Source organism: Camarhynchus parvulus, chromosome 5, assembly GCF_901933205.1.
Source record: "Camarhynchus parvulus chromosome 5, STF_HiC, whole genome shotgun sequence".
Lineage (NCBI taxonomy): Eukaryota > Metazoa > Chordata > Aves > Passeriformes > Thraupidae > Camarhynchus > Camarhynchus parvulus.
The window spans coordinates 8,553,160-8,580,116 of record NC_044575.1 but is presented as its reverse complement, the minus strand read 5'-3'; the positions used below and the strand labels follow the sequence as shown (position 1 = coordinate 8,580,116).

At 48.1% G+C, this 26,957-nt stretch overlaps 1 protein-coding gene across 1 annotated transcript in view; it reads right to left on the bottom strand.

Annotated features, from left to right (window-relative positions):
* Positions 1–6,845: 6,845 nt before the first annotated feature.
* DAGLA (diacylglycerol lipase alpha) overlaps positions 6,846–26,957 on the bottom strand; it is a 34,723-nt gene continuing 14,611 nt past the window's right edge. Inside the window, exons 9-20 of the mRNA XM_030949658.1 lie at positions 26,404–26,528; positions 25,305–25,461; positions 25,039–25,122; positions 24,842–24,919; positions 20,884–20,964; positions 19,460–19,602; positions 18,136–18,204; positions 17,102–17,174; positions 16,178–16,374; positions 15,295–15,424; positions 14,690–14,871; positions 6,846–14,053 (exon numbers count right to left, since the gene is read on the bottom strand). Coding sequence (XP_030805518.1) covers positions 13,126–14,053; positions 14,690–14,871; positions 15,295–15,424; positions 16,178–16,374; positions 17,102–17,174; positions 18,136–18,204; positions 19,460–19,602; positions 20,884–20,964; positions 24,842–24,919; positions 25,039–25,122; positions 25,305–25,461; positions 26,404–26,528 — 2,247 coding nt within the window. The 3' untranslated portion in view covers positions 6,846–13,125. The remainder of the gene's footprint in view (positions 14,054–14,689; positions 14,872–15,294; positions 15,425–16,177; positions 16,375–17,101; positions 17,175–18,135; positions 18,205–19,459; positions 19,603–20,883; positions 20,965–24,841; positions 24,920–25,038; positions 25,123–25,304; positions 25,462–26,403; positions 26,529–26,957) is intronic.

The following is a 26,957-nucleotide window of genomic DNA, read 5'->3' as shown; positions in this document are numbered from 1 at the left end:
TCGGCTACTGAAGCCCCAAAACCAGCCACTAAAACCCTAAAAACCAGCCACTAAAGCCCAAAAACCGGCTACTAAAGTCCCCAAAAACTGGCTACTAAAGCATCAAAACTCTGTGAACAAAGCACAAAAAAAGGAGCCATAAATTACCAGAAAACAAAACAAAAAAGCAGGCACAAACTACCAAAATTTGTCCACCAAACTGCAAAAACGGCTACAAACCACTAAAATTTGCCCACAAGGCACCAAAACCCCTCACAAAGCAGTAAAATGTGTGCACTAAGCGCCAAAATCCCTCGCAAAGCACCAACCCTTCCTCACAAAACACCAAAATTTGTGCACAAAGCACCAAAATCTGCCACAAAGCAAAGGCACAAGGCACCAAAAAAAAGACAGCCACAAGCCACCAAAATCTGGCCAGAAATCACTGAAAAACACCCTCAAAGCACCAAAATTTGCCCCCAAAGTCATAAGGCACCAAAAAAGAGCCACAAACCATCAAAAATCCAGCCACAAAACACTGAACTTGCCACAAATTACAAAAATGCAGCCACAAACCAGCAAACCTGTTCATAAAACCAGCCCTGAGGCACGAAATCCAACCACAAACCACCAAAATCCTCCCAGAAATTCCAAAACCAGCCACAAATCACCGGAATCCTGTTTTTTAAAAAAGACACAAATCACTGAAATCCAGGTACAAATTACAAAACCAGGAAATCCCCAAAATCCAGCCTCACATTCCAGCCACAGACCACAAAACCAACTGCAAATCACCAAAATCCAGCTGCAGATCACCCTACAACAGTCCCAAATCATCCAAATCCAACCTCAAGTCACCAAAATCCAGCCCCAAATCACCCTAAATACCAAATCCAGCCCTAAGTCATCAAAATCCAGTCACAAATCAGCCTAAACCAGCCCCAAACAGAAAACCCAGCCCTAAATCACCAAAATCCAGCTGCAAACCACCAAAATGCAGTCACAAATCCTACCCCAAATCACTAGAATCCAGTCCTAAATCCACCAAAAATTAGCCCTCAAATCACCCAAATCCAGCTCCAAATCACCCAAATCCAGCTCCAAATCACCCTAAACCAGCCCCAAATTACCCTAAACCAGCCCTAAACACCAAATCCAGCTGCAATTCACCCAAATCCAGCTGCAATTCACCAAATCCAGCGCCAATCACCAAATCCAGCCCTAATCACCCAAATGCAGCCCCATGTCACCCTAAACCAGGCCACAGTCACCAAAATCCAGCCCCAAACACCAAATCCAGCTGCAAATCACCCTAAACCAGCCCCAAGCACCAAATTCAGCCCTACATCATCAAAATCCAGCTGCACACCACCAAAACCCAACCTCAAATCAGCACCAACCAGCAAATCCAGCCCCAAATCATCCAAATCCAGCCCCAAATCACCCAACCCCAGCCCCAAATCACCCAAATCCAGCTGCAATTCACCAAATCCATCCCCAAATCACCCTAAACCAGTCCCATACACCAAATCCAGCTGCAATTCACCAAATCCACCCCCAAATCACCCTAAACCAGCCCCAAGCACCAAATTCAGCCCTACATCATCAAAATCCAGCTGCACACTACCGAAATACAAATCACCCTAAATCAGCCGCAACCAACAAATCCAGCCCCAAATCACCAAATCCAGCCCTAAATCATCCACATCCAGCCCCAAATCATCCAAATCCAGCTGCACACCACCAAAATCCAACCTCAAATCACCCTAAATCAGCCCCAACCAGCAAATCCATCCCTAAATCACCAAATCCAGCCCTAAATCATCCAAATCCAGCCCCAAATCCAGCCCCAAACCCCAACCCCTGCCCCCTCAGGGGAAGGCCCAGCTGTGGTTTGTTCTCCCCAGATGTTCCCACAATCCCCAATAACCACCCCCCCCCCCACCACGCCACCCCTCCCACCCCATAATGACTCCAATCAAACAAATAAGGGCCCGCTGGGAATAATGTCCATGAAGTTCCGAGTTCTCGGAGCGCCGGGGCCCTGCCAGCCCCAAACTGTGGGGCCTTTCTGCTGCGGGCCAGCCAGGGCACAATGAGGGATTGTCCAGCCCCACATCCCAATTGAGAAGGGCAGATTCTCCGGGATATATAAATATATTTATCCTGCTCCCACAGCTGTGCAGTGACCAATTCTTCTCCCGGGAGAGGAGGGGGATTGAGGATCGGGGACAGTAATGGGTCTATTATTTCGGGATGGAGAGAACGAGCCCTTTTTTCTCCTCTCTCTCTCTCCACATTAAGACAATTGTTATTCCCTGCTCCCCTTGTTCCTGCTCTCAGCCCCCCGTTTCGGGCACAAGCTGCGTGGGAAGGAAAGGAAATTAAGGGAAAATGGATTTTTCCTGGGAAACCAAGCGCCAGCCCAGCCTACACCCTGTTAGATGCTGGTCTGTAATATTTTACTTAAATAAAGATTAAACCCAGCACTAAAGTCAGAATTGGATTGGATGATCCTTGGGGGCCTTTTCCAACTCAGAATATTGAATCCTAGAATGCATGATTCTGTCACTTAGAATCCTGGAATCCATGGAATCATTTCCCATATTCATGGATTCATAAAATCATCATTTGATTTGTAGAATCACATTCCATCACTCTGTGATTTAGAATCCCAGAATCCTGGAATGGTTTGCCTTGGGAATGAACTTAAAGCTCATCCATGGAATTCTTCAGCTGGGAGTAGCTCCAGGCCATGAGAAGCTGCTTTACCATTCCAGAGCCATGTCCCTGTGTCCCTCACCCTGTAGGACACTGGGAAATCCCATTTGGGACTCACCTTCCTTGCAGAAAGATCCCAGCATCCAAAGGGCAGATTTCCACACCATTCTGACTCATACCCAACATAATTGAATATTTGGGATATATTCTTGACTGAGAGCATTCATGTTCCTCCTCTATTCCCTGTCATTCCCATCCACTCCCAAAAATTCCCTGGTAGTCAACTTTATTTGCACTAAAATCCTTCTTTTATATGGCCGGATGACTTTAACTGGGGATAACTCAAAGCATCAAATTCCTATCTTAATTCACTGAAGGACAGAATCCTAGAACTGATCTTGAGGGACAGGGATCATGGAATCCTGGAATGGTTTGGGTGGGAAGGGACCTTAAAGCCCATCCAGTTCCACCAACACTTCCACAAGTTCCTACCTGTGATGGCATTGAACCATATATATGGGTCCAGGGATGATCAAAAGATTTCGGAAAGGATCCCAGATTTGGATCCCTCTGGATTGACCATGTTGGTCTTGGCCTGGGATTCCCCATCCTAAAGTGTAAAATCCTGTGGAGCAACTAATTTACAATAAAAATAGGACACTTCCCTCCTTTCTTTAGGGACAATGTCAACATTCCTACATCCCAACCTCTCATGAGACAGCTCCAGAGTGCCACACACCCCTTACCAGAAAGGAAAATCCCTTTGGGAATGGCTCATTAAGGATTCAAATCCTCAAATTTGAGGGTTCTGCCCTCACAAAGTGGCTGCCATTTCCAGAACTCCCTCCTCTGGACATATCCCTAAGGAATCTTTGCTCCTTCCCACCTTTCTTCCTCCCCTGGTGCCTAAATTGAGGTGTGGATGATCCACATCCTTCTCACCTGAGTTTTCCTCCTGCCTGCCAGTCCTGCTCAGCTCCCACTCCCAAGGAATGCTGCTGTCTCCCTTCCCAGACCTGATTAAAGGGAAAAGACCCAGTGGAAAAACACACCAAGGGATGGAGCCAACCTCATCCATATGGGATGGTCCAGCTCCCTTCCTGCAGTGAGCTGGGAATGCAGCACTTCAGGGATGGACTCATGTGATTCCCAAAGGATCCTAGAGAGCTCTGAATCCCAAAAAATCCAAGGTATTGCTTTGATCCATAGGGAGGCAGCTCCAGTGGGTCCAAACCCAGTCCCTCACTGGTTTTCCTTTCTCCTGCCCCCCACATTTCCCACATTTCTCCCCTTCCCAATCCCCTCTGGGTCATGCTCCCTGCAAACCCTGCTCTCCCTGTCCCATGTGGCTTGCAGGCAGCACGAGCCAGGAAGGGGTGGAGAGATGTTACTCGGGATATTACTTATGGAAGGTGCGGCCGGGGCTCCCTCCGGCGCCGAATTTCAAAGTCCAGTTTCCAACAAAACAATAATTCAGGAATTTCTCCCCCCCTTACCTCATCCCTGCCCACATCCCAACCTCCAGCTGAGACTCCCAGGCATGACTGGAAGGATTTGGAGTGCATTTTTCAAGTTTTTCCACCAGCTCTGAGCATGGACACCTCAGTCTCTGGAAGGGTGCTGGAATCATTGATTTGGCTCACACGAGGCTCAGCCGAGCTGGGATCATGGATCCAGGGATATCCAATGGATATAAGATCTATTGCTCCTGGTAGGACCAAGTCCCAGAGAAGCTGTTGTGTCACTGTTGGAGATGCTGGAATACTTGGAATCTCCTACTCACAAACCACCCCAATCCAGGCACAAATTCCCCAAATCCCAGATGGTTTGGGTGGGACCTCAAAGCTCATCCCATTCCATCCACTGCCATGGGCAGGGACTCCTTCCACTATCCCAGGCTGCTCCAAGCTTTGTCCAACCTGGACTTGACACTTCCAGGGATGAAGCAGCCACAGCTTCTCTGGGAAATCCTTTCCAACCCCCAGGGAAGCTCCCACCCCTCTGGAGGCGGAAGCAGAGCTCCCTTGGTTATCTCCTCCTGGCAGGAAACCTGTGTGGATCAATCCCTGCCTGGTTACCCATTAACTCCAAAGGGTTCATTCCCAAGACAGAGAGAACACCTCCATTGATTCAACAAGGAATAAAGGACCATCCTCAGGAAGGAACACAGCTCCTGGGAGACCTCAACACCCCGGGAAATCTCTGGAGCTGGAAGTGCAAGGACTCAACCCAGGCCTGGAGCAGGGAAGTGTCACCTACCCACTCCCAAGAAGGACATCCAGGCTCTATGGAAAACCCCTGTCCACTCTACCAGGACAAACAAGGCCACAAGGGCTGGATGTGCTTTCCAAGGAAGTTCTGTGGCAGGAAGGATGAGTACAGATTGCTGGAAAATCCAAGGAGACATTGCTGAGGAGGCAGGAAAATACAAATGCTGCTGGAACAGGCCAGGAATTACAGCTGGACCATCACCCTCAGATCACCGCTTCCTTTCCCTCTTTTCCAATGGAAATACAACCTGGAATCCTTGTAAAAAACTCTGAGGAACTATTTGTGCCATGCTGGTTTCCATTGAATTAATTAACAATTAGATCCCAGCTTTGGTTAATTAAATATTCCCATTATTTCCCCCCATTTTCTTTGCTTGCTGGGGAACACTTCAAAAATTGTTGGAAAATTTGGGGGGTTTTTTTCTGTAGTTCTGGATATTTTCGCAATGGATTGGAAACAACTTTTCTCAATAAACTGGGATTTTTTCCCTAAGGCCACCAACACACCCAGCAGCCGGAGAATCTCCCTGGAAAACACAACTACATCCCTAAAGAAGGCTTTTAATAGGTTTTATAGCAGCATCCCCCATTCCTGCTGTGTCCATATCCATATATTTTCATCCTTAAAAACTGAATTAAAGCAGCCTCTCCTAAACATGGATTATTCTGTGTTTACCCAAGGATAGCAGCCAGAGTTGGATGTTTTCCTTCCCCAGGAGAGGAAGGGTTTCCAGAAGAGCCAATATCCTTTTATGAGGCTGATATAGCTCTGGGTAGGGAAAAAAATCCCACAAAACCATCCCAAAACATCAGGCACTTCAACATTCCAGCACTTTTTATAGGCATTTTTATAGGAACTCAGTAGTTCAGCCACCTTTGAGCTCTTAATTCCCTGATAGTCCCTTCAGGAGCAGCCATAAAAAATAATTCCACGCAGCCATTAATAGGATTACACACTTCCAGGCATTCCTTTTCTCCCTGGATTTCTCCTGGCTGGTCAGCGAGCTCCAGGACTTCTCCTGCCCTTATTCCCCAACCCTGTAAGCCATAAATGCAGCTTTTCCCTTTTCCAGAATATGAATTATATGGAATTATTCATCTGGCAACACCTCTCAGGCAGTGAGATCCTGCCTTACAACTCCAGAGCCGTGTCCTGTGGGACACTGGGAAAATCCCAGTTTGGACTCACCCGGCTCACAAAAGGATCCCAGCACCTTCATGTTCATCCAAAGGGGAGATCTCCACACTGTTCAGGCTGGAAAATCCAACAGATTGAATATTTGGGATATATCCTCGACTGAGAGCACACATGCTCCTCTTCTATCCCTGTCATTCCCATCCACTCCCAAAAAAATTCTCTGTTTGCACTAAAATCCTTCTTTTTATAGGACAGGTTGAATTTAACTTGGAATAACTCAAAGCATCCAGTTCCTTCCTTAATTTCCTTCTCCACAGAAGGAGAAATTCCTAGAACTCATCTCAAGGGACAGGGATCATGGAAACCTGGAATGGTTTGGGTAGGAAGGGACCATAAAGATCCAGTTCCACCCCTGCCATGGGCAGGGACACCTTCCACTACTTCCAGGACAACTTCCAGCCTGCTCCAACCCGGCCATGGGATGGCAAATCCACAAGCTCTGGATGTTCCCCCAAGTGTTTTCCCACTCCAAAAGCTGAGATCCAGAGCAGAGAGAGCTGGAGAAGAAACAACCAACCCCCAGTGATTCCCTGGATCCTTCCCAAAAGCCACATACCCAATTCCTGGTGTTCTTCCCACCTCACTCACCACCCTTTAAAGCAGAAACCTCAGGCAATTCCCAACCATCCGTGTCCAGGACATCCTTGGGAACAGTCACATACTCCAGCCATGCTTCCAACATCCATTTTATACAGAGTGCCATAGAATATACAGAAAATTTATATACATCCATGTTTCTGGAATTAGGTTATAATTCATCCGATCTTTCTTTACAGCGGGATTAGTTCAGATCTTTCGTACAGAGGTACAAAAAAAGTCACGTGGAGAATGAAGGGCACATGAGGAGTGCTTGAGTTTCCTTGGAATCTTCATGCTGGGGCAGCTCAGAGCAGGGATTCAGAGGGCAGCATTCCCAGGATGAGCATGGGGACGCAGGACGCTGGGCTGTTTTCCCCCCCAGTTGCATATCCAAGTGCTCCAAGCCCTGCCAGAAGCAGTGGGAGCTCCCTGGAAGGGCTGCTTCTCCCAAAAATGCCAAAGGCTTCAGCTCCAAGGAGGCAATTAGGATCCAGCAGGAAATGAATCCAGAAGTATCCTGCTCTGAGCTGCCCCAGCACAAGATGGGACACAGGTGACAGGCAGGAAGGGCTTTTCCAGAGAGGCAGAGCCAAAGGAAAGGGGCTCACAGGGCTCAACATTCCAGACAGGGAGGCACAGCCCATCCCCAGATATCCCTGTGCCAATAGGAATTCCACGTAGTGCCAGGACAGGAGCTCGAGAGTATTTCCTGGACTTGTGGAGGGAAAGGTGGGAAGCTGGAGCTGCAGGTGAGGCCACTTTGCCACCACCAAGCACTGGGGACATCCCAGGAAAGAAGTGAGGACCCAAAGGGTGTGGCAGTGTCCTAGAAAAAAACCCTGCCAGGATCCCTTTTCACACAACACTTCCCAAAAGTGGATATCCTGGCAGGACAGGCCCATGCCACCCCAGCTGGGACTTCTGACTCTGAGCCATTGGAACTGCACAAAGCCCGGGATGGGAAGCAGGCAAGTGAAATCCAAAGAAAAAACAGTGTCAAGGCTTGCTCCTGTGCTGCAAGGATTTTCAGGAATCAAGAGGTGAAGACAGGGAGTCATCCCTCATCCCACAGTTGTGCTGGGATGGTGGGAAAGTCAGGACACGCAGTATGATGTGACACAGTGACGTCAGAGGGATTGGACACAACAAGGGAAGCAGGAAAAATTCTCAGGGAGCTGCTCCAGAGCCAGGGAGAGACTTGGTGTGGGTTGGAGGAAATTGCTTGCCTCAGGTCAAGATTTGCGTTTGGCACTTGGATACGACCTCAGGCAGCAGGGAAAAGTGGGAAGGTGTGGGAAGTCCTGGCTGAGGCAGAATGGGAGAGCTCAGGAGCAAGGGCAGCTCCTGCCAGGCCTTGGCCACACTTCCATACTCCCAGAGAAGTGGGAAAGTAAGGTGGGAGATGTCTGATCCCAGAAATTGGGACCTGAAGCCAGGGAGAACAAAGGCACAAGAGGTATGAACTCAAAAAACATGGAAAAAACCAATGGGAATGGAGACAGCAAAGCACTTGGAGGCTGATGATGATTCCCTATGACAAAGCAAGGAATTGCCCTAATCCTTGGCTATTTGGAATTTCCAGCCCTTAAGCAGCTCCTTGGAGCTGGAAGAAGGGGAAGGACTGCTGATCCAGCCCCCTTCCCATCCCTCTCTGCATCCACAACTCCCCTGTCGGTCTGACTGGAGAGCAAAGGGCTCCCAGACTGAATGCCAGCTTCCAGCTGCAATATTCCCTCCTCTCCTTCTTCCCACAGCTGCCAAGGGTGGGCCGTGCTTGCCTCCAGCAGGATCCATGCAGCATTGCTTCCTCCACACAGGAGCCATGAGAGGGAGCTTTGGCACAAGAAATGAGGCTCTTCCCAAAATCCAGCAGCTCTTCCCTAAAATCAGCACTGCACAGCCTCTGGAAACAAAGCAGGCAGTGCTTTCCAACTGCTTCCTTCAGAGGGATTTCTCAGCAGAGCAATCCATGCAGAGGTGCTGCTGGAATTCCAACCTGCCCTTTCCTGCAGCACTGTAACGCCGCAAGTAGGGAATCACAGAATCCCAGAATGATTTGGAAGCTCCCACCTGCTGCAATGGGCAGGGACATCTTTCCCTAGCCCAGGTTGTTCCAAGCCTTATCCAACCTGGCCAGGAATATTTCCAGGATGAGGAATCCACACCTCCCTTGGCAATGTTTGGATGTTACTCAAAGGCTGCAGTTACAACCACTATCCCTAAACCCACTGGGATTAAATATTCCTGCTCCTATCCTGCAAAGCCAGAATGTCCTACTGCCAAGGGAAGAATATCCCAGAATGGATAAGGACAAACCCAGCATGGAGGGGAGCTCCAGCCCAGCAATTCCCAAGGCAAACACAGAAGGGCTGTGCTGCCCAATGGAGGCTCTTGGATACAGCCTCAAAACACAAATCCAAACACACCCATTCCAGCAATCATTAATCCTACCTAATTCCCATTGCCAGGAGTAATCCTGATTATTCCTATGTCCCAATTTGTAAATGAAAGCTGTGTGGGCGAGTCCATGGAAATAATATTATCTGCCTGCAGGAAAAGAGCAGCAAAAGCTGAGAAAACATCAAAGTGCATGGAGAATGTGTTAGATATTCACCCTGCATCCCCACGCTTGGAGCTTCTCCTCCTTCTTATGTGCCCTTGGAAACAGATTTCCCACTTTAATCCTGCATGGGACTATCAACTGCTCCTGGAATCTAGCATCCTAAAAGAATAGAACTGGGAATCACTGGAATTCTGTAACCACACACCCCACCCTCTGCCATCCCAGCCCTCTGCAGACCAAAATACCTCCCACAAATCCGGTTTGCTTTGAGAAAAGTTCCTAAAAAGTTCCAAGAATCTCATCTAACTGCTTTGGAATAGTTTTCCCATGTGCTACCAAGGATGTGGAATGAGCCATCAGCACCCTGAGAGAAGGGAGGGATGAGGTGGCTCCTGAAATAGGTGAGAAGCACAGAGAGCAAAGAAAAGAGGGAAGCTTTAGGAGGAAATGAATATTCCAAATGGAGAAGGCAGCCCCAATGGAGAAGAAGCAATGATAAATATTGGAAAAGAGCTGGTATATCCTCAGCACTGCAGGATCCTTCCCAAATTTTTGGCACTGCTGCAATGAAAGCAACAATAAAATCAATTTACTGGTGCAGAAGAGCCTCAGCTCCATTCCTCTGCCAAGAAACTCTTGGAATACCAACACTCAGCAGTGTTGGAAAGGACCTTTAAAGGTCACTCAGTCCAAGGAAGAAGGATCAGAATGGATTTTAAGGATGAGGCATGGAATGGGTGACCTGTTGGTCAGTCTGGGATGTCAGGCACTTCCAGCACTGCCTCTGCAGAGGGTGGAACATCCTGTTGGAATATCATGGGAATATCCGAAGATCAGAAGGCACAAAGCTGAAGAGGAAGGAGCAGAAGCCAAAAGATTTGGAAAACTGGAGATGCTTCGTATTCCCAAAGACAGAGCAGGAAGAGAAAGCAGGATGTACAGTACAGATGAAGGAGGTAGCTGCAGCTTTAACACTTATTTCAGCATTCCAGGTGTGCTTTTCCAGGAGGATATGGGAGATCAGCCTTTCCAAATGCCCAGATAGCAAAGGAGTGATGGGAATGGAGACACGGAATGCTGGGGATTAAGACACAGAAATGGGGATCAAGACACGGAGACATTTAAAGCAGAAATAATTCCAAGAATGTGGATTTCATTTAGAAGGACTGGGATCAGATCTGTTTGTCAACAAAAACCAGGAATTATCCATGATAGGATACAATGAGAATCTTCAAGGGGCTCTTTTGTGCCTTTGCTCCTTGACCTGCGGCAAGCCCAGCTCCCAGGAATTACATATTTCCAGGTTTTCCAAAGTCCAGTAATCACAGAGCAAAAAAACCTGCAGCATTCCAGACTGCTTCCTGTCAGGGCAAGGGAAGGCCATTCCTATGGGACACAGTTCCAATGGCACAAAGAAGGAAACAGTCACCCAAGGACTGAGTCTTTCAGGACACAGCAGAGGAACGTCAGGGAAGGGACTTTCTAGTGCAACATTTGAGCCATGGAACATCAGCAGGTTCCCACTGGAATCATTTTAGTAGGGAGATATCCCACTTTTCCTCACCTGGAGGCACCTCCCACCAGTAGTTCCATCTAATCCCAGGTATCCATGTCACTCCCAGGGACAGAGATGATCCTTTTCCTTAGTGTTTTAAAGTGCTTTGCAGATCCCAAGCTCTGCCTTAGTGCTAAGGGTTAATTCCTGCTGGGAATAAGGGCAGGAATGAGCTCCTTATCCCAACTCCTGGGCCAGAAGGGGAGCTAGCCCGCTAGCCCCAGCCTCCCTGCCCCTCAGCTCCCCTTCTCCCCTCAAACCTTCCCAGATTTTTGTGCGTATTCCCAAAAAATCACCTCGGTAGTGTTTCCTGAGTGCAGGAATTCCTCCTTACCCTGCGCTGTGCTCCCGAACCACCTGCTCCCTGCTCCTTTTTTTAAGGACCTACAAAAACAAGAAGAACTTCTGGTTGCTCAGAATAAAAGGATTTTTCCTTCTCCAAATCCCTCTGGATCCAGAGAGGCTTCCTCCCTCTGATTCCACTCAGTGAGAGGTCGCCTTTGGAACCTTAAACCACAGGGATAATGTTTTCCTGGCCGCTTCAAGCACTTCTGAAGGCTCTGAAACGGGTAAGGAGCAGGGGCTGGAGCATCCCACACTGGATGGAGTGGGATATCAGCACTTGGACTCAGAATCCAGTGGAATTCCATGCACCCAGGATTACTTACATCAATGCACAGTGGTTATAAAGTGCTCCTCAATGGCATTGGATCCCACTGGCTCCCGGGAAGCACAGCCCTGACCCATCCCGGTGCTTCCGCAGCCCACATGGAGAACAGGAAGCCTGGGATTTGCCAGGGGCTGAGCTCCTGGAAAGCACAGCATCCACCTACAATGGAAATAGCACTGCTAAGGAGAGGAAAAGGGAGCAACCACAGGATTCTAAGGAAGTTAAACCAGGAATTTCTTTTCCAGGGAGCCCTGGGGAGAGCCATCAGTAACTGCTGAGCTTTGAGGGGGAGTTGTGGCAATTCAAGGCCTTTTCCAGGTCCCAAGAATGTTTCATTTCCTACAATAGGTAGTTTTCCTCCTGCTCCCATCACTGGAAAACCTGCCTGGAGAGGCGGAGCAGGCTCCTCTGGGCCCAGAGGCTCAGGTAGTTTTCCTAACTTGCTCAAGCTTTCCTACATGGAATTGTGCAGGTGGGGACAGGGGGCAGGTGGTTACCCCCAGATCCAAGCCACTTGGGAAGCAGGGGGCTTGAAATTCTGCCTGCCATCCTCTCTTCCCTCAGTCCCCAGAGGGAACAGCATGGGAAGGAGAGGATGACCACGGATTTTCCTTCGGGAAAGCCTCCCTATTTCCTTAATAAATACCTTCCAACCAGCTCAGCAGCTCTGTAAACATACAAGAGATTGCAACACTGGGAAAAAGTCCATCTTTTCCCTGAATTCCCAATGACATAGGCTGGCACTGATCCACTGTGGATGCTGCATATGGGTGGTGTGAGGACCCCCAGGGATCCAGGAGAGACTCCCAGACTCCACAGGGGCCTGGAAAATAATGCCAGGTGCATCTTGCAGTTGATCCATCCACATCCATGCAGCTCTGAGATGAGAATCCTGGCAGTCCCACGGGAATGTCGCCAGCTTAGAGGGGTCCAGGGAACCAAGGAGTGATGGGGGTGATATCCAGGAGAACTTTCTGCCAAAGGCAGAGGGATTGGGCTCTTGGGAACAGTGTCCTTCCCTCTCAGGAGTGCTCGGGGGAGAGAAACCACGGTGCCAGCCCCATTTCTGCTGCGCCTGGCCGGGAAGGGGAGACTGGATTTGGGGGGAATACAGCCCCAATGGCTTTAAAACAGGAGTGTCCTACAAAAGCAATCCCCATGGAAGTGTGCTGAATTGGATCTTGGGCCGAATCCTTGGTAGTGCAACAGGGCCCAAAGTCTCAATCCGCTCATTTCCCAAAACCACTGGCTCGGTCCCGAGGAGAGGGATCTGGCCCGGCTCCCTCCTGCTTCCATCTATCCAGGTATCTCACTCCCAATCTCAGCAGGTGCCCCAGGGCAAGGAATCTGCCTCTGGAATGAGACAGGCTGAGGTAGGGAACTTTAAGTGCCTCAGACCCTCTCAGGCCCCATGGGGCAAAGCTTCTCCCAGCTCCAAGCACAGGATTCCAGCACAATCCATCCTCCAGACACCACCACTGGGTCACCCCAGAAAGGATTTTTCCAGCTGTCTCCTCTGATCCCAACTGCCCGATGACAGCCTCCTCCATGGATTATCCCACTGGGATCATTCCACCCCTTTCCCCTGCACTAAAGGGCTGAAATCATGAGGTCGTCCTGCTTGGCAGGGCTGGTTACGTGTCCGGAAGGGGTGGAAGTCCGGATTTTGTCCGTGGCCAGGCATTCCTGGCTGCTCACACCCGTGGGAGTGATATCCATGAGTTCTCCGGATGAGCTAAGGGGGAAGGAGGGTGACACGGAGATTCCCGACGAGGGATCTGTCGAGCCCGCAAACAACCTCGGGGGCTTTGGGACTAAGTTGGGCTCGTACTGTGCCCTGAGCAGGATCTCCTGGTCGCTGACGGATTTGGGAATCTCCGCAAAGTCGCTGGAGCTGTCCGACACCATCATGCAGTAAATGTCCTGGAAGGAGCTGCTTTTGCTGTCCAGGTTGAAGAGGCTGTCGATGAACTCAGCGAATTCCAGCACCTGGGGACTGGGAACGTCGGCCAGGCGGCCGTTGTGGAGCGGCGGCTCTTCCCGAGGGGACGAGGACGCGCGCTCCCCGTCGCTCCCGGTGCCCTCGGCACTGCAGCGGCGCTGGGGGGTGGTGCCGCCGCTGTTGAGGACGTTTTCCGGGGGCTGTGTCTCCTGGGAATGCTTGGAGAGGCTGTCAGCAGCCAGCAGCTCTGTCCGGGAGCTGAGGGAAGGGTTTTCCTCAGGGATAACGGGGTCTATATAAAAGCAGTGCGTCTCGTCCTTCTCCATGACCGCATGGAGGCTGGGGGAGCCCCGGATGCTCCGGAAGCCGGAGGAGCGCCGGGAATCGAAGCTGTAGATGGATTCGTTGTCCGAGAGGCTCTCCATGGTGGCCAGAGGGGCGCGGCGGTCCTGGAGCTCCACGGAGAGACGTTCCTTGGTGTCCAGGAGAAGCAGCTCCACGGGGTCCTTCTGCACGGGAGAAAGCGGCTTCGTCTCATAGAATCCCTCCAGGCTGATTTCCGAATGGGATTTGCTCCTGCAACAGGAAACAGAGAACACGAGGCTGCAGAATTCCAGAACAGCTAGAGGATCCGAGGGTTCCTCACACAGCTCCTCCAACCAGAGGCATCCACAACTCCGGGGAATCTCTTCTCGCTCTGTCCTCCCAGCTGGAAATATCACAAATGGATTCTCCTTCTGCAAACTCCAGTTCTTGCCCTTCTCCCTTTTTTCCTGGCTCACTAAATCCTTCTCTCCTGTCCAGAGAAGCTGTGGACTAGCCCTGATGGTGTTCCAGGTTGGACAGGGCTTGGAGGAACCTGGGCTGGTAGAAAGTGTCCCTAGCCATGTCAGGGGCTGGAACTGGATGATCCTTAAATCCCTTCCAAACCAAACTGAATTTGGCTCCAAGTTTTACCTTGGGAAAACCTCACCTGTCTGGATAAGGAAAAAAAAGGACGTTTTCCTGACCTTGCTGCAGTCCAATTCCTAAGCAACACAAGGGATTTTTCTCCCTGACATTCCTCAAGACATCCTGAAGCTTTAATTCCCACAAAGGCCCATGGATCTGTCCTTCCCATACACATGGATCACAATGCTCCAAGAGGAAGAGGACCTATACCTGTGGATATTTATTAATATTTTTAATATTCCATATAAAATCTCTCCTTACTTGGTACTGCTGTTCCTTCTGTCCACTGGGATGGCTCCAGTTCCGATCTGCACAGTGGGGCAGCTGGGCAAGGGCTGGCTCTGGAATATCAGCTCTGGGGTGAGATCCACTTCTGTAGGACTCACCATCACTTTGGCTGCAGAAAGCAGAGCTGTTTTCCCCTTGTTGTAGTTCTCCAAGACCTGTCCAAAGAAAGCAGAGGAACAGCAGGGATTGACTGGAGGCTTTCAAACAGCTGGACTGGCCTCTTACTTACCAGAGCCTTCTGGAAGCATAGGGAGATAAAGGATTAGATGGATAAATCCTGACACATCCCTGGATGTCACCTGGGCTCCAATTTAATGGCAGCTCCTGGAATGAACCATCACCACCCAACCTCATGTTATTCTGATGTTAAATTTGGAAACAGGAGCTTCTGGGACTGTAGGAATTCCATTCCCAGACCTCGTCACACTCCACTCCCAATACCCTGTGCAAGACTGACCAGGAGCATTCCCTTTCCTCCTCTTCTCCAAAATAAACGGCCTGGTGTATTTAACCAGCAGCATTCCCAGGCTAAGCCTGCCTGTCCCAGTGGTTTTTGGGATGACAATTCCCTGCCTTACCTTGTTGAGCCCTTCCATGACCACGTAGGGGAGGTGTTCGTGCAGCATGGCCGGGGAGATGATCACCTCGTTGAAGGCCTTGTTGTCCCCCCAGATGGCAAAGTAGGTGGGATCCTCCTGCTCACAGCAGCTGGAAAAGGGGTCCAGACAACAGGGAAAATGGGATGGAAGAGCAGGGCAGTGTTTTGGCATGTGAAAACAGCAGGATGCAGAGGGAGAGAAAGAGGAAAAATAGAGAGAGGAGCTGTTAAAATACATATTGCTCCAAAATCCTGCTTTATGGGGACATGATTATCCATGGGCTAATCATCATCTAAAGAGGAAAAGGACTTTGGACAAGGGCCTGGAATAATGGGAAAAGGGGGAGTAGCTTTAAGCTGAAAGAGGGTGGGTTTAGATGGGATATTGGGAAAAAATACTTCCCTGTGAGGGTGCTGAGGCCCTTGCACAGGTTGTCCAGAAAAGCTGTGGCTGCCTTATCCCTGGAAGTATTCCAGGCCTGGTTGGATGGGCTTGGAGCAACCTGGGATGATGGAAGGTGTCCCTGCCCATAGCAAAAGCTGGAACAGGATGATCCTTAAGACCCTTCCAACCTGAACCATTACAGCATTCCATGTGCTGGTTTAGATTAGATATTGGAAGAAACTTCCCTGTGAGGTGGTGAGACTGGAAATGGGATGGATTTCCACGGGAAGTTGTGGCTGCCCCATCCCTGGAAGTGCTCAAATCCAGGGTGGACTGGGCTTGGAACAACCTGGTCTGGTGGAAGGTATCCCTGATCATGATCTTCACAGTCCCTTGCAACCCAAACCACTCCGTAACTCCCTCCTTGTGCCAGGGAGAGTTTTCCCACAAGAATTCCAGCAGGAACTGCAGGACTCACCAGCACTGCTCAGCAGGGTGGTTGTGCACCACGTGGATGATGCGGCCAGGGGGGTACAGGGGGGTGCTGGCACTCAGGGCAATGGTCAGGTCACTGGGATGTGTCCAGAGCCGGTTGCTCGTCACCGAGTTCTCCTCTGGCTCCTCGGGAAGTTCAGATTTGGGAATGCACTTGGTAGCCCCCACAATGATCCGCCACTGTTGCCACAAAGAGAGAGAGAGGGGAGGGAGGATTTGAGGAGAGAAAAGCAAAAAAAACCAGTTTTCTTTTACACAGGAGGGATTTGTCTAAGGAAGGTGTGTGAAACACCAACAAAAGTGTCCAGGAAAAACACAGTGACACTGGGAATAAATAAGGAACAATACAAGGACAGGAAAACAGGGAAGCCGGTTACAGAGATGATCCAAATGTTTCTGAAAGTTGATTTTCCTTTTCCAATTATATACCCTCTCCAGGTAAATTCCATCATGTGTTAATCCTAAAAATCTTCGTATTTTATGGGTTTTTTCCATCTTGGTGCAATGGTAAAGACTGGAGAGGGACAACTTCCCATATTTCCTATCTCCAAGACATGAGCAGACCATTTATCCTGGAACAGCATCACCCCAATGCTCTGACAAGCACAGGTGTTGGACTTCCAGCCTGTTCCCAGTTTTAACTGGCCAGGAAAATCCACACTTGGAATACAGACTTTAAAAGAGGCTCAGACAGAAAATTCCCTGCTCAGTTATTTGGGATGTGTGATGGTGAAGTTTCAGCAAGTGAGCCAGAATGATCCCACTGAGCTCTCCAGCTCTTTCCATCATTCCTCTGGTTCCCTAAATAATGACCCTGAGGAGGCCTGGAGGAAACCCACCCTTCTTGCTGCTAAAATTCCCCATCCCTGCTCAGAGACATCTCCAGGTGTTGGTTCTTCCCTCTTACCTTTGGTTTGGTGCTTCTTTGGAGAACATCCAGAAGCTGCCGGCGAAATCCCTCCAGCTGAGAGAGCCCAATCCTGGAAGAGAGGAAGATGTGACCATGGAAAAGAGGAAGATGTGACTCTGGAAAAAAGGTGTGGTTATGGAAAAGAGGAAGATGTGATTCTGGAAGATATTAAGATGTGATTCTGGAAAAGCAGAAGTGAGTCTGGAAACAAAGGAAATTACGGATTATGGAAGAGGGGGAAATGTGTTCACAACACCTGGGCAGGGAACAGGACAAGAAGGATATGGAGCACAGTAAACAAGGCATTGTGTTAAAAAGGACATAAAAAAGATACAACATGGAGCAGATGGATTCAGAGGTGGGCTGTGGCATCACTGAGGAGCAGGAGCCAGGAGTGAGAGGTCCAGGGAATTACCAGGACAATAACAAGGATAAGATCAGTGAACAGGGAAGGAGGGAAGTGACAACAAAGATGGCACAGAACGGGTGAGTTGGGAAAGTCTCCTGGAGCTGAATGACACCACTGAGCAGATGACAGGATGGACAGGATCATGGCATCCAGGTAAATCCCAGGTTGCCTGGCTCCTGTTCCAAATCCCTGCTCAGCAGAACATGTCCCAGGAGATGAGGAAGGTGAGGAATGACAAGGCACAAGGAATGAGCTGGTTTGGAGATGAGGTGACATGGAACAGGGATTTTGGGACAAACTGGTCCAAATGAGGTGGCAGCATATCCAGGACAGGGCCAAGATAACACAGGAAACCAAGAAGGTGGCACACCTGATATTCCAGGTACCACAAGGAGGGATTCCAGAGGTGGGACATTCCTCCTTTTCTTTCAAACAGGAGGGATTTGCCCATAAAAACCCCACAAAGGTGTCCAGGAAAAACATAGTGACACAGGGAACAATAAAAGGACAGGAAAATGAGGAGGCTGGAGAAGAGATGATCCAAGTGTTTTGGACAGGAAACAGATGATTTGAGACAGAACAGCAGAGATTCATGAAGGAATTCAGACACTCCTCCACTTGCCTGGGCACCAGATCTTTGCCAAGCACCACCGCAGTCACAAACTCCTTGGAATACTCCATGGCATCCTCACTAGAAGAGAAACAGGAGCAAGAAGAAGCAAACAGCGTTTCATTCCCTATTCAGTGGCAGGGAAACCAGGGGCACAGACCCCAGTCCAAGCTGCTCCAGGCTTTGGGGATTTGTGCCTTGTGGAAAAAGAGCCTGATCTCCACATCCTATGGCCTAATCATTCCCGTGCACAAGACTCTGGATATAGCTGGGAAATGAAATGCTTGAACTGAATGCTTCATAGTCATTTTCCAATAGTTTGGGAATGGTAGGACAGCCAAGGAAGAAGATATTTCCTGCTCCTGAGGCTACAATGTAGGATGAAATACCCCAATATTTGGGAGAATTCAAATGGCAAATTTCTGCAGCAATCTGACTTCTGAGACAAGAATAAAGAAATCAAGATTCCCACTCTGAGTTTCCTGGAGATATTCCCAACCAGTCACCATGGGCAGAGGCTGCTTCACTGGCCTAGGGATGATCCTGGGCATGACACCAGTCAGGAGCTACCAAGGCATCCAGGAGTGGAAGTTTGCAGCAGAAGGTTGTATAACTCTCCTGAAATATCCTCCTCTGTAGCTCTGTGGCTGCAGAAGACCTGGGAATACTACAACAAGGAATGCAAGCATCCAGATTCAGCAGCAGGATGGTTTAAAATCCTTGGCTGCTCCTGGAATATGGTGCAGGAACTACCAGAAGAAGCTTCTCATGATCCATAGCTGATTCCAAGGATCCCCATGGTGTCTGTCAGGACCAGGAAGACCTTCCCTCACTTCTCAGCAATCCAATGGGATGTTTTGTTTGGGAATGACATGACCAGAAGGTCTGTTCCCATTTATAATGGGAGGGATTCACAACTAATCTCTCCCTGGTTTTGCCCCACGGCCAAGGGAGGGAAACCAGAACAATCCCTGTGAGCAATTTTAGGCTGCAGAATGGCAGAAATCACATCCCAATTCCAATTTCTTTGGAAAAGGAGTCCAAACAACTGGATCAGCTGCTGCAGACACCTGCACTTGGTCAAGTATCTCCTTTATTTTCATCTATTCAGCGGGAGGGGGCAGAGAGTAAGGAAATTGCACCCATTTCCCATTAAAATTAGAGCCATGGACAATTCAGTTATAAACCAGAATATTTGGGAAAGCGGCCATTTGCCATCCTAACTTGAATACCCAACTATATTCCAGAGGAAACACTCTGCTTCTCCAGGCTGCCTTGTCCATTTCACTGCTCCCTAGAGCCTCACAAGCAGGATGCAGTGTATCCCAACACCTACCTGAGCAGCCCACCTGGTGGGGAATAAGCAAAGCACTTCAGGGATGGATACTGGGGACGCAGCAGGAAGGACAGGATGGCAGCTGTGCCAGCTCCAAGGGAATGCCCAACCACAATCAGGCCGTAGTGTTTTGTTCCTCTTCCCTAAAAAACATGGAAACAACAAGGAATCGAGGTCAGGTTGGAAATTAAATTGAACTTATCTCCCAAATCTCTCCCTTTCCCCAGTTTTGGAGTTTGTTTCTATACATGAGCACTCAAGATTCCAGCTGAAAGGCTCCTTGCTTGTTTTGAATCATGGAATCATCACAGAATCCTGGAATGGTTTAGGTTGGAAAGGAAGGGAGAGATCATTCCATTCCACTCCCTGCCATGGGCAGGGACACCTTCCACTAGCCCAGGGTGCTCCAAGCCCCAGCCAACCCATGCTGGAACACTCCCAGGGATGGGGCAGACACAACTTTTCTGGGAAACTTGTGCCAGGGCCTCACTAGAGGCTGGAATTCATTCACTTCTTGAATTCTACATCTGGTCTACTGGGACTTTCCTGAAAGAAAGAAGGTGGGAACCAGCTATTTGAATTATTTAGGATTTGATGGGAGTTTTTTTTCCCTCCTGATAACATCCAAGCCCATAAAGAAAGTGTCTCTAAACCTCACTGGACACTTTTCTCTGGAATATCTTGTCCTTGGCAACTGTCAGAAACAAGGTCCTGGGCTCTGGTGGGACCTGGGATGGCACTTATGGACCTAAAGCCAGGAAATATTCCTCCTGAGTAACAGAACAACTCCCATTCTCCCTTTCTAGTCAGAGAGGAATGAAGCTCCATCCCAAAAAGCTGGATGCTGGTTTATCTCCCCCTCCATCCACCAAATATCCCAAGGCAGCACTTCAGCAACTATTTCCAACATATAAACCAAGGTAAGCTGCTTCCCAACATCTCCCTTGAGTCCTATGACATCTCCCTGCCACCAGGAATGTGCCCACAGGGACAGTCACCACTGCATTCCAAAGAAAATCTCCATAAAAATGGGATTTTAGTTCCTGCTGATTTGGTTTTAATGCTCCCTCCCTGTCCTTCATTGCCACCATGTGGGACTTCCTGCCTCAGGAAAAGGAAAATAATCAGGAGCTCTGCACTATTGGTGCTTCCAAAATAAAAAAGCCTTGCAGGAAGTCTGGATGGGGCTTGGAGCAACCTGATCTTGTGGAATGTTCTCTGCCCATGGCAGGGGGTGGAATGGGATGAGCTTTAAGGTCCCTTCCAACCCAAACCATTCCACGAAATGAGTAACTAGCTGGAAATCCAGGAATTAAAGGAAGAGCTGAGAAATGAATACAACAGACTTAGGGACATAGAGATTCCCTTAAAACCCAGGTTTTTATGGAAATCTCATCCTCTGTCCAGAGAGAACTTGTACTCACCAAATCCCGCCCAAAAGCTTGGGACAGCACCATCTCCTGCTCCAGCTTCTTCTTGATGTACTCAGCAGACAGCACCATTCCCTGTGGGAGCAGGAACACACAGCAGGATGTAAATGGGATCTCAACATCCAGAAGGTGAGGAAGCTCTGGAATGTCCCTCAGCATGGATCAGGATGGAGGAAGAACTGATTCCCCTCTGCATTTCCAAAGTTTTGGTGTTTAAGGAGTAAAGGCAGTTCTTAATTAAGGAACACTCCAAGGGCCTATTCCTGGGCTTTTAGGGGGAAAAGTACCCCAAATCCAATTAACTTAAACACAGGATTGTGGATTTGGTACTTCGGGCCAAGGGACCTAGGGCAGAACAGAGAAATAGACTTGGATATTCTAAATATTGGTGGTTTTAAAGCCAAATTATCCTATTCCAGGTAAATCTGGGAAGGAGTTTTCAACTTAAATCTGGAAATAAAAGTTGAATCATTCCAATAGAGATAATGATTCAAACACCAAAGGGAAAAGTGGCAGCACTAGGAATTAGTTCTTACCTTCTCCAACCAACAATATTAAGGGAATTTGGCTGTCAGAAGACATTCATCCCAAATTATTAGAAGTTTTTATTCCCTAGAAGTCAAGGACTGCTGGAAGGTGGGAAAAGATCATATCTGGGTCAAAACATCCCTTGTCTCTGCTGAGGAGTGTTTCTCTGATTCCAAATGTAGTTGATGCAATTCCAAGTGCAGTTATAAGCAAGCAACTGGAATTTGGTTTGTTGCATAAATTACTGATAATGCTACAGTTTAACTCAGTGGGAAGTGAGCCTGAACTCCAAAAAACGGGGGGACATTGAGGAAAATCATCTCTTTGGCTGTTTTCCTTTAAATCCCTATCTTAAAATGGTGTGAGTACAATGGGAATGTTATTGGGGGCTCACTCTTCATCTCAGAGATAGGAAAGGATTCCTGGCTCCAAAAGCAAAAAAAAACCCAAAAAAACCCAAAAACAACAACAACAACAACAACAACAAAAAACCAACAAAACCTCAGTTATTCCAGAGAGCTGGATCGGGGGTTGGGGTTAAAAAGGATAATGGTATGACAGCAGGCAGCAGGATAATGAGAGGGAAAAACCAGGGAAACATCAGGAAGAAATCAGAGGTAAATCAGAGGAAGAGCTGAGGGTGAAAATGGTGGGAAGAAAATGAGGGGTGGAAATTTGGTGGGAAAATCTAAACCAGGGATAAATAAATCAGGGATAAATCAAAATCAGGAATAAGTCAGGAATAAGTGTTGACTGTCTTGCATAGATATCACCTCATCAAGCCTCCAGAGATCAAGTTTTATTCCATCCTTATGGAATTTCTTGGGTTGTTTCAAAGAGAGGCAGAAAGGCATAAGAGAAGCCAGTGAGGAAAAGAAAGCAAAGAAATATGGATTTTTCCAGGTCCTCAGTATCTGAGATGTCTTTGATCCCAATCTGGATACTGAAGAGGGGATACAGGACAGAGGAGACCCCACTCCATGGAAATGAGATAAATGGGATGCTGCCACTACCAAAAAGCACCACAGTGGTTGTGCTTTATCCCAGCTCCTCCCCAGCATCCAGAAGAGTCTCCACTCCCAATCCTAATGAGAAGTGAGCAGCAGGCCACTGATCTAAATTCCCACCGCGAATTTGGGATTCTATTTTTAGAGAGCGTGACCCAAATCCACAGTGATGTCACTGCTGGGACGTTAGTCAGCCTTTGGGACGTGTTTTTGGTAATTATATCCTAATGGAGACAGGGATTTTAATGATTATGGAATGACACTGTAAACTTCCATTTAGATTCACCATTGGAAAAATTCCCTAAAATTCCTGGAATCCTGGTTTGGGTTGAAAGGGACCTTAAGGATCATCCCATTCCACAGGAAGGGAGATGTTCCATTAGCCCAGGTTGCTCCAAGCCCTAACCTGGTCTTGGACACTGCCAAGGATGTAGCATCCATAAATTCTCTGGGAAACAAATCCAATTTCAAGTTAATAAAACTATTTGGGCTTAATTTTGCAAGTTCACATGTAAATAACCGAATGGATCAAGCATTTAGAGAAAGGGAATGGAAATGTTCTGCATTGTTTTGCATCCCAAACACACAAAACTGCTCCGGGATATTTGAGATTTTGGGCAAAAACCCCAGAAGGGTCTATTTATGAGAGAAAAATGTTGGAAAGTCTCATTACTGGGATCATGGCTGAGCTTCCAGGACTTTCCAGCAGCTCCTTGTCCTCCTGGTTGGCTCAACACCAGGAAACAAAGCTCTGAAACATCCTACTTTCACTAACTTTGTCCTGGGAGTTCAACAATTAAATCTGGATTCACCCCTTTGGCTAAGGATTATCTTTAAAATTAACTTTGTTATAAAATCAGTGGACTTTATTGTAAAAATAGTGAAGTTGGATTCTTCTTTGAGTTATAATCCTTTTTTTTTTTTGCATTCTAATCCCTAAACTTTAGTTCCAGCTCTATTTTTTGATCCAGAATAGCTCAGAGGCCTGATAAATATTTTTTTGAATTGTGACATTGGAGCTGTGGAGTGATAAAAAATTTCATGTAAACATCAAGACTTGGAATCTTAGGATGGCTGACAGACACCCTTGGGGATGGGTGGGACAGAATCGGCAGGAAAACACCCCAAATGAAACAAATCCTGGGAAAGCTCCCACGTAGCCAAGTCCTTGTTTCCAAATTAAATGTGTAAGTGAGACACTGGATTTGTTTGGATATTAAACTTGACTCCTGGACATTAAAATTGCATTTAAAATTCCATTATCTCCCTTAGTTTTCCCTCGGGAATCAACAGCACATTATTGTCTGCAGATTAATATTGATAATAATTCCAGAGAAAGTGAATATTTCTCTCCTGGCAGCAATCCCCAAAAAAAAAAAAAAAATAACACAAAGGACAAAAAAAAGCTCTGTCTGGAACAAAGGGAATAAACTGATAATGTTTCATGGAAGTCGCCAGTGGAGGAATATTTTCATATAAAGATCAAAAGCAAAGCCAATTTCTTCAAGGATCTATTCCTGGATTTTCATTGAATGATGGAATTCTGGAGTGGTTTGGAAGTGACCTAAAAGCCCATCCCAGTCCCATGAGCAGGGACACCTTTCACTAATCCAGGATCCTCCTAGGGGTCCCAGCCCGTGGCAGGGATTGGAACAGGATTTTTAAAGTCCCCTCCAACCCAAACCATCCCAGGATTCGATGGTTCTATTTCCTAAAGCAGAGGAAGAGGTTTGGTATTCCAGCAGGACACCATGAGGCAAGCTAGAGTTCCCAACTCATGGCTTCTAAGGACTTCCAAGCTCCACATCTCACCTTGAGCACTTCCAGCAACTGCTCTGTTCCTTCCAACCTTCACTCTGGATTTTCCTTTCCCAACTTGGCACTGCAGCTTTGGAAGCTGCCAAATTCCTGATCATCTTAAAAACTCAGCACGTCGTTCCTTTGCCAGACAGGGGCAAAGGTCAGCTCTGGAATAAATGCATTTAGCCAGCCCAGAGCTGCTCACAGACACAGAGCACCCATCTAATTTCACGGATCTGAGTCCTGCCAGTATCCTTTGAGGACATTCCCATTACAGCAGAATTTTAAGCACATTCTCAGGCTTTGATTGAAAATTCTTTAAAGGTTGTTGGAAGAAAAAGTCATTTGAGTGGCTCCAGGAATTTCATTGTGGGTCTCCACGATGCCTTTCCGAATTTGGAATTCTCTAATTCCAGGGAGTTTTTAATTACACGCCCAGTGATTTTAACTGTTCCCACTAATTATTTAACACCTCAAAGCCCTTTCTGTAACTTCTTCTTCAAGTAATTAAGACCATTTGGGGGTTTATAATTAAAAAGTGAAATAATTAAAAAAATCCACGGGGTTTTGTTTGGTTTTGGGTTGGTTTGGGATCGTTTTCCCTTTGTTTTCCCCACCTTGTGTCCCAGCCACGTTCCATGGTGCCCCTCAACTGGCAGGCGCTCTGCATCCCCCGTCAGATCCGTCAGGGCATCCTGGAAGAAAAGCAGTCACCTTGCTTCAGGTGAGTCAAATCCAAGTCAGGATTCCAAACTGGGAAGGGCTCCAACTCTCTGGAATATCCACCAGGGAGGCGACTGTATATCCCACTTACTTTTGGGGACAGAGTACCCCGGATGCTGATGACCACCTTCTTCTTGTCATGGTCCACAGCCACATAGAAAGGGGTTTCATAAACCTGGAAGAGATCAGGAGAGACATTCCTGTTAGATTATCCTCGAGGAAAAGGAGACAGAGTGTGTGACAGGATTTGTGTCCAAATAACAGAATTTTTTGATGGAAATGGAAGAGAAAAAGGTTGCATTTCCCTTCTTTGTCCCAGTAAATCCCCTCGGGAAGGGGGTCTGGGGTTGTCCTTACAGCGTCATGGCAGGAAGTGTAGACGATGTCCACGGAGGTCATGTTCTCGTCCAGGAAGTGGCGGCGGATGGCGATGGCGTTGCAGCCACAGCAATTGTCCTCCTCGATGGTGACGCCAGGAGCGTAGCGCGGCCGCGACGGGCACAGGCAGCAACACCTGCGGGGAGGAAGCATGGCTTTGAGGGGAAAAAGCTGGATTTAGAGTGGCATTCCCAGAGGAAAGGGAAAGGTGGGCCCTCCAAACCTCATCCCAATGGCAGTGAGTGCCAAGTGAAGGTTAACACCATGAAACAGCCTCAAAATCTGGGACCAGGTTGCAGTTTTCCTTTTGAGCACCAGAGAGAGCTACAATGCAGCCAGTCCCCAAGGAATCTAAGGATTATGGGGTGGGATGGCTCCTCAAACGATACTGTCCTTGGAAGCACAGTTTTCCAGCGCTTCAACGTGGAAAAGCCAACACTGACCAAGCTCCAGGTTTATTTATAGGAAAAAATGGGTTTAGAATTATCCCAAAATAAAAAGAGAAGTGCAGGTTGATTTTTCTTCTTTGTCTCTCAGAACTAAAAGTATTCCCAAGGAATCACATTCCTCCCAATAGTCCACGAAGTGCCAAAAGCTCATCCCCAAATTGAATCCAGTGACAGAATTCTGGCAGCTGGAAACAAACCCTTGCACTGGGGCAAAAATTCTGAGCTGGAAAAATCCAATTAATCTGAGGGAGCATAGCCCAAGCCAGGCAAATCTTGGAGGTCTTTTAATCAGGACCCAAATGTCAACTCCCTGATTTTTGAGCTCCAAGAAGCTCTTTTTGGACTTGGTGTTGTGCCAGGTGAGTTGTCTCCGCTGGCTGTTTCATGCTCCAGAGAGATGGAGCAGAGGACAGGCTGGTTTATGTACTAGGAACTGGAAGGGATTCAGAAAGCCTTTGGAATATGAAGCCCAGAGAGATAGAAAGAAAAAACACAAGGAGAAAAAGGCAGAAAAGAAATCGAGCAGGGAGGAAGCACCAAGGGAACTCAATAAACATGGGGAAAAACAAAGGGCATTTCTAAACATGGGAAAACCAGGCAGGAAAAAAGGGATGAGGGTGGGCACTCACGAGCAGGATCTGGCCAGGCGGCAGAGTCCACATGTGGGCTTCCTCATGAGGTAAATGGGCCATCCATAGGCAGCCAAGGCGAAGAGCATGTAGTAACACACCTCCCGGTACCGCTGCATCTCTTGCTGGAAGACACGGGACTCCCTGAGCCTGCCATCTCTTGGAATTTCCCCCTCCATCCCCTTTTTCCATAGTTAGGCACATGCTGAGTGCCAGCCCCCTCTCCCAGCTGTGCTGTGGTGACTGAGGAGAGCGAGGTAGGGATGCCAGGCAAGAGCCACCCCCTCCCAAAGATTCCTCTGCCTGATTTCCTGAGGAATTCTCTGGGTATCTCACCATGCTGCCAAGGAAGCTGTTTCCTGCAAGTTTGGAAATGAGCTCCCTAAATATCCCCTCTCCAGCAGGCCAAAGGATGCCTGGAGAGGGCCACAAAGCCAATGTGAAGCAGTTGCATCCTATAAAAGCTCAGTTATTCCAGAGAGTTGGATCAGGGGTTGGAGTTAATCACAGCAGGATAATCAGAGGGGAAATCAGGGAAACATCAGGGAGAAATA